This window comes from Denticeps clupeoides, chromosome 5 (genome assembly GCF_900700375.1).
Source record: "Denticeps clupeoides chromosome 5, fDenClu1.1, whole genome shotgun sequence".
In the NCBI taxonomy this organism is placed as follows: Eukaryota; Metazoa; Chordata; class Actinopteri; order Clupeiformes; family Denticipitidae; genus Denticeps; species Denticeps clupeoides.
Genome location: NC_041711.1, coordinates 24,697,688 through 24,709,912, shown reverse-complemented (window position 1 = coordinate 24,709,912; position 12,225 = coordinate 24,697,688). Strand labels below are relative to the sequence as shown.

At 36.7% G+C, this 12,225-nt stretch overlaps 1 protein-coding gene across 3 annotated transcripts in view; it reads left to right on the top strand.

Moving 5' to 3' along the window:
• Positions 1 to 12,225, top strand: part of dnah5 (dynein, axonemal, heavy chain 5) — a 32,385-nt gene that overhangs the window by 2,152 nt on the left and 18,008 nt on the right. Inside the window, exons 5-34 of one of the 3 annotated variants that reach the window (XM_028980009.1) lie at positions 82 to 300; positions 786 to 923; positions 1,138 to 1,314; positions 1,471 to 1,584; positions 1,820 to 1,927; positions 2,013 to 2,135; positions 2,260 to 2,475; positions 2,928 to 3,035; positions 3,154 to 3,239; positions 3,571 to 3,892; positions 4,599 to 4,805; positions 5,137 to 5,308; positions 5,435 to 5,580; positions 5,831 to 5,996; positions 6,119 to 6,367; positions 6,510 to 6,703; positions 6,820 to 6,913; positions 7,068 to 7,210; positions 7,441 to 7,642; positions 7,719 to 7,954; positions 8,143 to 8,361; positions 8,476 to 8,538; positions 8,744 to 8,982; positions 9,307 to 9,547; positions 9,734 to 9,933; positions 10,020 to 10,173; positions 10,722 to 10,885; positions 11,228 to 11,384; positions 11,486 to 11,698; positions 11,903 to 12,127. In XM_028980009.1, coding sequence (XP_028835842.1) covers positions 82 to 300; positions 786 to 923; positions 1,138 to 1,314; positions 1,471 to 1,584; positions 1,820 to 1,927; positions 2,013 to 2,135; positions 2,260 to 2,475; positions 2,928 to 3,035; positions 3,154 to 3,239; positions 3,571 to 3,892; positions 4,599 to 4,805; positions 5,137 to 5,308; positions 5,435 to 5,580; positions 5,831 to 5,996; positions 6,119 to 6,367; positions 6,510 to 6,703; positions 6,820 to 6,913; positions 7,068 to 7,210; positions 7,441 to 7,642; positions 7,719 to 7,954; positions 8,143 to 8,361; positions 8,476 to 8,538; positions 8,744 to 8,982; positions 9,307 to 9,547; positions 9,734 to 9,933; positions 10,020 to 10,173; positions 10,722 to 10,885; positions 11,228 to 11,384; positions 11,486 to 11,698; positions 11,903 to 12,127 — 5,295 coding nt within the window. Of the gene's footprint in view, positions 1 to 81; positions 301 to 785; positions 924 to 1,137; positions 1,315 to 1,470; positions 1,585 to 1,819; positions 1,928 to 2,012; positions 2,136 to 2,259; positions 2,476 to 2,927; positions 3,036 to 3,153; positions 3,240 to 3,570; positions 3,893 to 4,598; positions 4,806 to 5,136; positions 5,309 to 5,434; positions 5,581 to 5,830; positions 5,997 to 6,118; positions 6,368 to 6,506; positions 6,704 to 6,819; positions 6,914 to 7,067; positions 7,211 to 7,440; positions 7,643 to 7,718; positions 7,955 to 8,142; positions 8,362 to 8,475; positions 8,539 to 8,743; positions 8,983 to 9,306; positions 9,548 to 9,733; positions 9,934 to 10,019; positions 10,174 to 10,721; positions 10,886 to 11,227; positions 11,385 to 11,485; positions 11,699 to 11,902; positions 12,128 to 12,225 lie in introns of all 3 variants that reach the window. The other 2 variants (XM_028980008.1, XM_028980010.1) reach the window with 2 other exon arrangements.

Here is a 12,225-nt window from a genome sequence, read left to right as displayed (position 1 = left end):
AACAGACATGGGGGACCAATATGCTAAAATATACTTTAGTTGCAGGCTAAACTGAAAAGGAATGCATGTGGTCTTTTTTAGGACGTGAACTTCAATATGTTGGACACTGCTGCGGTGGGGCTGCTGAAAAGTGTAGAACAGCAACTTTCGCAGAATTTAATTCGTACGCTGAAGAATGTCACTCATGGCTGGGTAGAGTTTGACAATCCCCAGGCTCAAGTAGTCAAGCAAGACTTCATCGGCTCACTGGAGGGCTTTTTGTCGGTGCTGGTTAGTGCTCAGGAGAGTCTACACGAGAAGGTAAATACCCGGTAGAAGCTCAATGTAATAATTTACATTCCATGCATTAGCATATTTAAACTGATCTGGCACAGTGTAAAATCCAGTCATTGGTAAAGTGAATAACACTGATCATCTCATTTAAAAGCCATTTGTCCAAGGGGGGGCTCTGATAAATGGATGACTGGGTCAGAGCTTCAGATACCACAGAGGTCTAAAATATATTAACATAAATTTGATTCTTTGTATAAACTATAGTTTACTGTATAATTCAATTTAGAGGTAAGATTATAGCCTAAATGAGCAGCTCACTTGCTACTATTGTGTCCTTGAGGAAGACACTTAACCTTGATTTCAGAAGGATTTGTCTGTATGGTAAATGATTGTAAGTTGCACCATCCATGCATATTTGTGTGGGAATGACGGTCGTCTGTAACTACAGTGACGTGCTCAAAAATCAGCAACATAATATAAATATAAACATGCAATAAATGTTTTGTTTGTAGGTGAATCTAAAGCAATTTGATGCCTTAGACCTAAAATCTCTAAAAGGGCCTTCTGACTACATGGCTGTGGCAAACAGCACAGAAGATTTGGAGAAGATTGAAGAATGCATGAAAGTCTGGATTAAGCAAATAGAGGAGGTATACAGTTTTGTTTTAATCAACCAACAGAATAGAGCACTGACAGCAACCGACAGCATCTACTTGTTTTCCAACACTTTGACATGACAAAGCTGTACATTCTTTACATTTGGTAATTGCACGAATGTGTTGAATGTGCATAGCATACATTTAGACATAATTTTGAAATGTAACATCACTTTCTGATGCTGCTAAGTGCTTGTATGGTTTTCAGGTCTTGGCTAAGGGTGACCAGCTAAGGAAAGAAGCTGATGATCTTGGCCCACGTGCAGAACTAGATCACTGGAAGAAAAGGATGTTCTGCTTTAACTATCTGCTGGACCAACTTAAGAGTCCAGATGTTAAAGCTGTGCTGGGTGTCCTAATACTTGCAAAATCCAGACTCCTAAAGGTCATTATTTTAATTGTACTGATTGTCAGATCAATGATTCTTCAGGAAACCTTCTGATCAGAAGCCATATCATACTTAGTTCTAGTTATTTCGTAGATTGCATTGCAAACAGAATGTCTTATGGTTAGAAAATATGTTAACTTTTACACATTTTAGGCCTGGAGAGAATTGGACAACAGGATTACTGATTCAGCAAATGAGGCCAAGGACAATGTGAAATACCTTTACACCCTGGAGAAGTTCTGTGAATCTCTTTACAATTGTGACCCTGTGAGAACAATATTTTTATATAACTTACAAATGACTTGCAGATGTATAAAGTATGACTTAATTCATATTTTATTTATTGATATATTGAATAAAAATACAGATTTTATTTCTATATTCCATATGCTTTTCCATGTCAATTTATTATCACAAAGAATAACACATCACTATGTCATCACTATTTGTTTGTTGTTCCAAAGTGCATACCCTGCTCATAACATATTAATATTGAATGTAGGTCTCTATGGTGGAAAGCATCCCTCGGCTCATCAATGTCATCCAAATGATTCACAGCATCTCCCGTTATTACAATACCTCAGAGAAGATAACATCACTGTTTGTAAAGGTTTGTAAAATAATTGTATTAAACATTCTCAATTATGAATTCTTAATTAATAATAACAATAATAATTGTCTCCTCATCCTTATAGGTTACAAACCAAATGATAACCGCATGTAAGGCTTACATAACTAACAATGGCACAAAGACTATATGGGATCAGCCCCAGGATACTGTTTCTGAAAGAATTAAAGCGGCCATAAATTTGAATCAGGTAATATCTGTTGTAAAAAAGTAAAAAAGTTCACAAATTACATAAATTGAGGAACCATGGACTATATGAAGTTTAATTTTATGATATACAGTATTTGCTTTGTTTGTGTGTTGAATTTCAATAGGAGTATCAGAAATATTTCCATAAAACCAAGAAGAATCTTGAAAAGAATCCTTCAGGAAGGCAGTTTGATTTCAGTGAGATGTACATTTTTGGCAAGTTCGACATGTTCCAGCGTCGCCTGAATAAAATCCTGAGTTTGTTCTCCATCATCAACACTTATTCAGTCCTTCAAGACTCAAATATTGAGGGACTGGAAACAGTTACAACACAATTTCAGGTAGTAAACTGCATTCATTCAGGAAAATGTTTTACTAAATCTCTGTTGGAAACCATTCTCTGTTGTATGTTCTCTTAACACTGAACAGACTGTTGAAATGTAGTGGAGGTAAATAGTTTAATTAAATTGTTATCAGGTGCCTGATCTCCATTTTGATCTTTTGAGTTTATAACAAATCATTAATTAAGATCCGCTGTTTAATTAGTTGGATTGTGCTATATACGGTACAGTGGTAACACTTTAAATATTAATATTAAATAAGGGTATGTTTAATCATCTGTAAAATGGTTACAGTTTTAGTTGTTTTACCAGTTTTGAGCTGTTTAATTCACGCAGATGCTGGTCCCATGACTATGACAGTGAGATTAGTGCATTGCGGTCATGCATAATGTCGATTAACTAGGGACCTTCATATTTGTTTAAGAATCTTAATATATATGTGTCATTTATAGGCCATTGTCTCAGCTATGAAAAATAAAGAGTACAATTTCTTGGATCAAAAGAGGACTGAATTTGATCTGGACTATGATGAATTTTGCAAACATGCTAATGAGTTACACGTAAGTGTCACAGTCATAAAAATGTTGTTTTAGTACAATCTTTAGTACCTTAAAAACTTATTTTTAAAGTCATTTTGAATGATTTTCATTATACTTTTCTTTATCCTTCTGATTATAGAATCAGCTGAAGAGTTTTATGGACAACACAACTGACAAAATACAAAACTCCGAAAGAGCCTTGAATGCCTTAAAGAAATTTGAGAGGTAAAATGTAACTAATATACATTAAAAATAAACTAAACTAAACTAAATATAGTGTAGTGAACAAATGTGTGTTAAATAATATGTTTATTCCATTTATTCAATATATTGACTAAACATAATTAAACACATCTGCAGAATGAAATGGCTACACATCTTTATATTAGGATTTTACAATGTGATATTTTTCATTGGTCTTAATCAAAACCAGACATATATCTAGCAACTCATTGCCAATGTAAATGTAAATGTCAGGTTAAAAAATGTTTCTATTGAAAACAGTGTTTGGCATGACGGGTAGTTATTTATTAATTGTTATGTGTGCATTTTTCAGACTTGATATCACAGATTTAGGCATTAATGAGAAGTATCAGAAAATCCTGCAGAATTACGGCTGGGATATAGACATGGTGTCACGGATTTATTCTAAGCAAAAAAACAACCCTCCCATTGGCCGCAATTTGCCACCCATTGCTGGAAAAATTATTTGGGTTCGCCAGCTCTTCTATAGAATTGAGGGACCTATGAAACTATTTCAGCAGTGTCCTGGTGTGCTGGACACTCCAGACGCCAAGCGCATTATCCGCAACTATAACCGGATGGCTAAAGTATTGCTGAAGTTTGAGATAGGTTATCACCGAGCCTGGATGGCACAGGTAGGCATACGTTCAAAAGTACAGGTCTTGTGATTTTAGTATTTTAACAGAATGAACAAATCACAAACACACATTTAAAAAAATGCAATGTGATACGTAACAATTAGTTCCTCACCAATTTAGACATAACTTTTATACACATTATTTGCTTGAGTGCAAAACCCTGCTCCATTTGGTCTATCATCCAACAAGTTTTATATGAAACCTTAATAAAAAAATTCTGATCCAAATCAGAAAAACAACAGGAGATAAAGCTTTGACAAGAACCCAAAATATACTGAACAGACCTATAGGGCCATGCAACTACAATATTATTGTCTTGTTACAATTATATTATTGTAATATACCAGTGGTGGCCTAGCGGTTAAGGAAGCGGCCCCGTAATCAGAAGGTTACCGGTTTGAATCCCGATTCGCCAAGGTGCCACTGAGGTGCCACTGAGCAAAGCACCGTCCCCACACACTGCTCCCCGGGCGCCTGTCATGGCTGCCCACTGCTCACGAAGGGTGATGGTTAAAAGCAGAGAACACATTTTGTTGTGTCACCGTGTGCTGTGCCGTGTATCACAATGACAATCACTACACTTTCACTTTCATATTAAGACCTGAAATCATTGACATAAATTATGAACTGAATAATAAGAATAAAATTAAATGAAAGACTGTGTTGGAGGATTTCATCTGAACTTGAACATCTTGTTTCTCAGATTGAAGTGGTCAAAATTGGCCTGCAGGCCTCTTTGCTGGTGAAGTGTCCGGACACAGGAAAGCTTTATGTCAATTTTGACCCCCAGATTTTAACTCAGATTCAAGAAATAGAGTGTATGACTAGGATGGGTCTTGAGATTCCGCCCTTTGCTGCCATACTACAGCGGAAGTGTGACATGCTCAAAAAAACATCCAACAAACTTCAGGTCAGAAGTTAAAAACCATTGTATGCACCATTTCAAGTTAATTGCTTTAAAGAAGTGATTCTCAAACCTTTTTCTATTATTCTACAAATCTCAGGAAGAATATTTTCTTGCCTCACTTTCAATGGTTTGATTTCATGTGCTGCCAAACTGAATTACAGGTCCATCGCTTTGCATTGCTTGCCGCAGAAATATTTTAAGACATGAGACATGCCAAGTCTGAAGAGTTATTTTTATTTTGACTTAGAAGAGTTTGGATATACCAGTGTCTAAGTGTCCAGATAAGGGCAATATTAGTTACTTATTTCTTTGATGGCTTTTCTACCTTTCTCAGTTTGTCCTTGCAGAGAACTCCAGGGTTAGAGCAAAAATCCAGAGTGCCTGTGAACAGCTGGCTATGCTTCATGTAGCCAAAGTTGATGAGGTTATTCTGCCAGGACTGACTTCCCTTAACTGGACATCACTAAATACTGACAATTATGTCAGCAGCATAATGAGTGCACTTGGTAAGAACTCATTGTATGAGTATTAAAAAGTTCAAGGTTATTGCTATTTTTGTTTGTGTTAAATTGTGTTACACTGTTTATCACCAATAAACTGTTCAATTTCCTTTCTTCCAACTTAAAATATAGGTGATCTGGAGCTACTGATGGACAGAGTAAATGATCTAGTGGAATTCAGAATTGATGCTGTGCTTCAGGAAATGAGCAGTATAACTTTATGTGTGCTACCTGAGAATGAGCCATTCACTTGTGAGGAGTTTGTCCAGACCACTAAGGTGATAGCAATCTAATGAAGCTCTTCTCACAATTCAATATTTACAACAATCCCATGTGCAAAAGGCTAAATAAGAATGCAGTTTATATAAATTTGACAGTGCGGCAGAAAGGTTAAAAAAATAAATATTACATAAATATTAAAACATTCTGTTTCATAACACTAAAACACTTAAGATCAATGATCAAAGTTATGGCTTCTTAGATGTTTGTTTTTCACCAACACTACGCAAATTAATCTGTTTTGGACAGGAACTTTGCATCAAAGGTGCCCAGATCTTAAATACAAAAAGCACACTAGTTGAGGAAGCTGCAAATGAACTCATTGGCATGTTGCTGGAATTCAATCAAAATAAGGAGGGAGAGAAGTTTCCTTTCACAAGCAAACATCAAAGCAAAAACGAGTACGATGAGCAAAGTAAGGATATGTTGTCTGAACTGAACATGTGGAACGGTGTAATAAATCACCATACAGCATCTAATAAAAGAGGTTTCATTTAGACGTAATTTGACAGATATACCAATATTTGTTGAATCCAGGAAAAGAAGATGATAGGCTAGATGGTCGTTTTGTATCACAGACCACCATGGCACCAAGCGTGGGACCTTCTTCACCAATGATCAAGAAAAGAAGAAAGAGAGACCTGATGGCAATGATTGAGGAAGAAGCTCAAGAACTGCTTTCCCACCTTAACCATCGCAATTTAGATGCCTTGCTGCGGCTTACACGCAACACCTTGGAGATGATGCGCAAAAGAATCCATGCCTCATCTACCATGCAGTTCCTTGGTCAGCTGATTTTTTTTATGCTTCTGTGTGTCTATTTCTGCTGCATTATTGTGGACATCAGAATTTGTACTTAGCTGAATTCTACTGTCAAAGTATATCTGCATTGCTCTGCAAAAATGAATAACTTTAGGGGTTTCAGCAGGTAACAACTCTCTAGGACGACAGAAAAGCATTGGCCATCAGCCCATTTTTGGAGTTAATGTATCACTGGAAATACCCAGAATAATAATGGTTCCAACACTGGAAGAGGTGCAACAGGCTCTCAACTGTGCAGTAGAATATGTGGTCAGTGTTAGCAAAGGTGTTGGACAATGGGGCAAAGATAGAACAATTAAGGTAAGGTTTAGCATGTTTAATTTATTTTAAAAGAACAAAGAGAAGACCACAAAAAAAAGAGTTATGTATATATGACATCTATGTAAATGTTCAAGATGTAACATTAATGTTCACAGAAGAATATGAGTGAGAAACGCATTGTGGGAAAGAGACAGAATAGCCATGAAAGCATCTCAGATGATGGGACTGCCACAGACCTCAGCATCACTGGTATAAACATTTACTTCATTGAATGGGGCTTTTGGGGGAGGGTGACAAAATGTGTGTCTTCATTCAGGAATTCAGTTTCTAATCTTTTAGAGAAAGGTTTACAATTATATAACAAGAGATGAGCCATTAATGAATGAAAGTCTTTCTCTTCTAGACTGCAGTGCATCAGACATCTCTGCTTCAGTGACTCAGGCCATTCCTATCAAGGCTAGAAACTACTACAAAAGCATTTCAGAGAACAAGGAAATAGTCAAGCTGATGTCAGTGCTTAGTACCTCAATAATTTCAACAAAAAAGGTAAAGCAAATGAATCAGACACTAGTAAGTGCAATTTTTATAACAAATCACCTACTTATTGGATGTCTAAACTGTCTAAACTCTCATGAGGCTTTCATAACATGAATTTAGACAATTTACACCAAAAGTAACTAAGAACGGTTGTACCCTGTTATGCCATATAAGCCATAATAATAATGTTGACATTATATGTCAGAATAATGCTGACAAGGTGCTGTTGCTTTGATCAGGAGGTCATGAATTCATTGGAGGGCTTTAACCAATACCACCACATATGGAGGGTGGACAGAAGGGAGGCCATTCAGAGATTTATAGAGGATAGTCCACTGCTTTCAGAATTTGAATCACAGATCCTCTACTACAGAGACATGGAGCTGCAGAGCAGTGCCGAGCCTGAATTTATCCCTGTTGGACCACTTGCTCTCTTTACTGGTATTAGTTACAAACTTTCATTACCAAGAAATATTTCAGCAACTTCTGTATTTTAATTTCTTTAATTTTTTTCTAGCTGACTTGAAAATGTCACTTAGTGCAGAGACCAGGGGATGGGTGGCAGTATATGGACACCACTGCAACATGAAGTATAGAACTGAAATGGAGTATATTTTCACTTTTATTGAAGAAGCAGGTAAAAAGCTCAACCAGCAGATTAAGGATCTGGATGACATACGCGTTGTAATGGCATCACTGAAAGAAATTCGTGAGAAACAGATTGGCATTGATTTCCAAGTAGGACCGATTGAGGTAAATTGCTCTTCCAATACCAATTGCTTTCAAATCCACATGTTAATCCAGATGCAATAATTTTAAAGATCAAATGAATTGCCATGCTGAAAGGGTGGATGGACCAGGCACAGAAACACAACACCATGAAATAAGTTTTTTTTTAAATAATTCAATGTGCATAATGTTGTACCATTTGGTCATTCCAGGAATCATATGCTATGCTGAGCAAATTTGATCTACCGGTGTCCAAAGAAGAATCAGAGAAGGTGGACACTTTGCGGTACACCTGGGATAAGTTACTGGCACGAAGTGCTGAAGTGCAGAATGACATTGTATCCCTGCAGCAGAACTTCAGAGGGGGACTCCTCACTAACGTGCAGAACTTTTTGCAGGACTGTGAGCATTTTTATTTTGACTATGAAAAGGTAATGTAATGATAATCTAAATTTAGTTTATTGTAGGCTGGTTGCAGATTCATTTTTTGAAAATGGTATTTCCAACATGTCTGTTTTTGATTAAATATATCATGCAATCCCCAGAATGGCCCTATGGTTGCTGGGTTGGCCCCACAAGATGCAAGTGAGAGGCTCATGATGTTCCAGGTGCAATGTATTTCCTTCAGTCCTTCAGTTTCCTTCAGTTCAGTCAGCAGGAACAGCTTAGATAGATGTCACAGTTGAGTTAAGAGAAGGAGCATTTCAATTAGACAATCATCACTTCCACCTTAAATATTAGCAAGTTGAAAATCTGGTTTCATGACAGTCTTGGAAAGTGTGAACTACTTATCATGTACTTAATATTTCACAGAATCGTTTTGAAAACCTTTACCGCAAATACATCACATACACAAGTGGAGAGGAACTGTTTGGCCTTCCTGTTACCCAACACCCCCAACTTCTGGAGATTAGGAAGCAACTGTCCCTGCTTCAGAAACTTTATGGCTTGTACAACAATGTTATTGACACAGTTAACAGCTACTACGACATTATGTGGGCTGATATTCATATTGAAAAAATCAACAACGAACTATCTGACTTTCAGACTCGGTAGGTGCCATCCTCCAAAACATTTCCAAACATTACAGAATCCTTGGTGTATTCAACCTTGTGGCACACGTGTTTGGATTAAGGTGAATTAGGGTGGTCGTAGCCTAAGGGGTGACACCCTCACTCATGAACCAAAAGACCACAAAGTCACAGGTTGAAACCACGCTTACTAACCTTGTGTACTTTACCACCTTATTTGGACAATCCCACGAATTTACCCCATGCGCATATATCCTGACCTTGCCATCTGCTTGTTAAGATTTATTAATAAGTCAGAGTGTTTTTCTTCAGTAATATATGAAAATAAAAAAAAATATTTTTCAGTTGTCGGAAGCTCCCTCGAGCACTAAAAGAGTGGCAGGCCTTTTTGGACTTGAAGAAAACCATTGATGAATTTGATGAGTGTTGCCCTCTTTTGGAACTAATGACCAACAAAGCTATGATGACCCGACACTGGAAGAGAATCACTGAAGTCACAGGACACGCCTTTGAAGTAGAAACAGACAACTTTAAGCTTCGCAATATAATGGAGGCACCACTTCTCAAATTCAAGGAAGAAATTGAGGTATACATTTAAAACTGTTCACAGTGCAGAGAAAATTTGCATCTCTTTTGGTTATTTATTTTTTCCTTTATTTCTTGGTTTGTTGATTCTTTTCCTAAATATTGCTTTCTATGATATTACAATTTAGAAGGCAGATGATGCAGATGATGCAGATTCTGTGATGCTATCTTCTATTTTGTTGTACAGGACATTTGCATCAGTGCAGTGAAAGAACGAGACATAGAACAAAAACTGAAGCAAGTAATCGCAGAGTGGGACAACAAGACCTTCACATTTGCCAGTTTTAAAACCCGAGGGGAACTCCTTTTACGTGGGGACAGTACCTCAGAAATCATAACTAGCATGGAGGATAGCTTGATGATATTGGGTTCTCTTATGAGCAACAGGTAACATTTAAACTACAAATGAAATCTAACTTGGAATTTTCTCAGTAGACAAAAATGACTCCTTAAGCTGAAAAATTTGTGTTCAGATACAATACGCCGTTCAAAGCACAGATTCAGAAATGGGTTCAAAACCTGTCCAATACCACTGATATCATAGAGGGTTGGATGACTGTTCAGAACCTCTGGATTTACCTAGAGGCAGTCTTTGTTGGAGGAGACATTGCCAAACAGCTTCCAAAGGTAAAATTATTTTGAACTCATCTATCAAAATCCATTCACTAAAGTGTTAATGGCTTGTACATAGCAAAATGTGAATTAAAAGTTGGAATAGCTGTGATAATTTGTACTTGTTGCTGTTTATTTTTTTGAGATTCCAGATATGTGATGAAAGGATCAAAGTAATGAAATACACTACCAGTCTAAAGTTTGCAAACACATTTATTTATTTGTTTATTTATTTTTCATTATTTAAGAAAACTAAAGACATAGAACTATGAAATAACACATGAGAGGTTATCCAATAAACCAAAAAATTGCAAAGTTCACTTTTTCATCCTTCACTGTTAACAAGCCTCGCTTGAAGCAACTTTTGATTATGTATCAGGCCAAAGTAGTCATGAAGGTAAAAAAAGACAACTCCTGCTACAAAAATACTAAATATGTAATTTTTTTTGGATTATTCAAATTTGCCTCAATTTCCACAACAATCACAGAGTAGGTGTGTCCAAACATTTGACTGCTAGTGTACACACTATTTATACATGACTTTAATGTATTCCACACTGCAGGAAGCAAAACGTTTCTCCAACATTGACAAGTCATGGGTAAAAATTATGACTCGTGCACATGAGATGCCCAATGTGGTGCAATGTTGTGTGGGAGACGAGACTATGGGACAGCTGTTACCACATCTGCTTGAACAGCTTGACATTTGTCAGAAGTCTCTTACAGGGTAAGTTTCATTCATTTAAATGAACCACCTCAACCCAAGCCTTAAAATCAACATACCCAATATTGTGTAGGCTGCTCTTGTGCCACCAAAGTCACTCTGACACACAGACACATGGCTATTTATGAATGGCAGGACACAACATTTCTCTGACACATGACTGCACATGATCAGTGTTTTGTCATTTGTGCAACAGAAACTGTCCTGTGCTGTTTGGACCGTATTGGTTACGGTCCCCATGACTTTGTTTTATTGATTATTATTGTCTAATATATCCTACCATTCATTGTTTTATTCAATGGCATTCACTTCACTTGTCATAAACATCGTTCTGAATTATTGCAGATATCTTGAGAAAAAACGTCTACTTTTTCCACGTTTCTTCTTTGTTTCGGATCCTGCTCTGCTGGAGATTCTTGGACAAGCTTCTGATTCTCACACAATTCAGGCCCATCTCCTGAACATCTTTGACAACATAAAAAATGTGATTTTTAATGACAAGGTAAACAAGTTATTAAAACAGGAACTTGAACTTGACAAAGTATTCAAACATGATACATACATTATGTTACATTGACCATTTTTTTTATCTTTTGTTACAAGATTTATGACAGGATACTTGCCATTTCATCAAGAGAAGGAGAGACATTGGAGCTTGACCGGACAGTGACTGCAGAGGGGAATGTAGAGGTGTGGCTCAATGCACTGCTGAAGGAATCCCAGAAATCTTTACATCTTGTCATTCGTCAAGCTGCTCTTGTCATTCAGGATTCTGGATTTCACCTAACTGACTTTCTGGATTCTTTCCCAGCCCAGGTATTAATTAGCATCCACTTAATTATGTTAAATGTGAACATCAAGCATGTGTTAGGAATTAATTGGAGATTTGCTGAAATATAATGAATCTATTATTGAAATACTTTACATTTTCTTACCTAGTTTGATTTAATATTATCTATCCATGGTTGGCTGAGAAAGCTGAAGATCTTTGTTAAAAATGTTTTGATTTCTTCTGGTTAGGTTGGTTTACTAGGTATCCAAATGATATGGACTAGGGATTCAGAAGATGCCTTGACTAATGCTCGGTATGATAAGAAGATCATGGCCAGGACTAATCAGTTTTTCTTGGAACTCCTGAACACTCTTATTGACATGACTACGAAAGACTTGAATGCAGTTGACCGAACAAAATATGAGACCCTTATTACCATCCATGTACATCAGAAGGATATTTTTGATGATTTAGTAAGTGGTGCACGTACATGTATATCTGTGTACACTAATCAGCCATAACATTAGCAGAAGTGAAGAGAATATCATTTATTATGTTGTTACAATTGCAT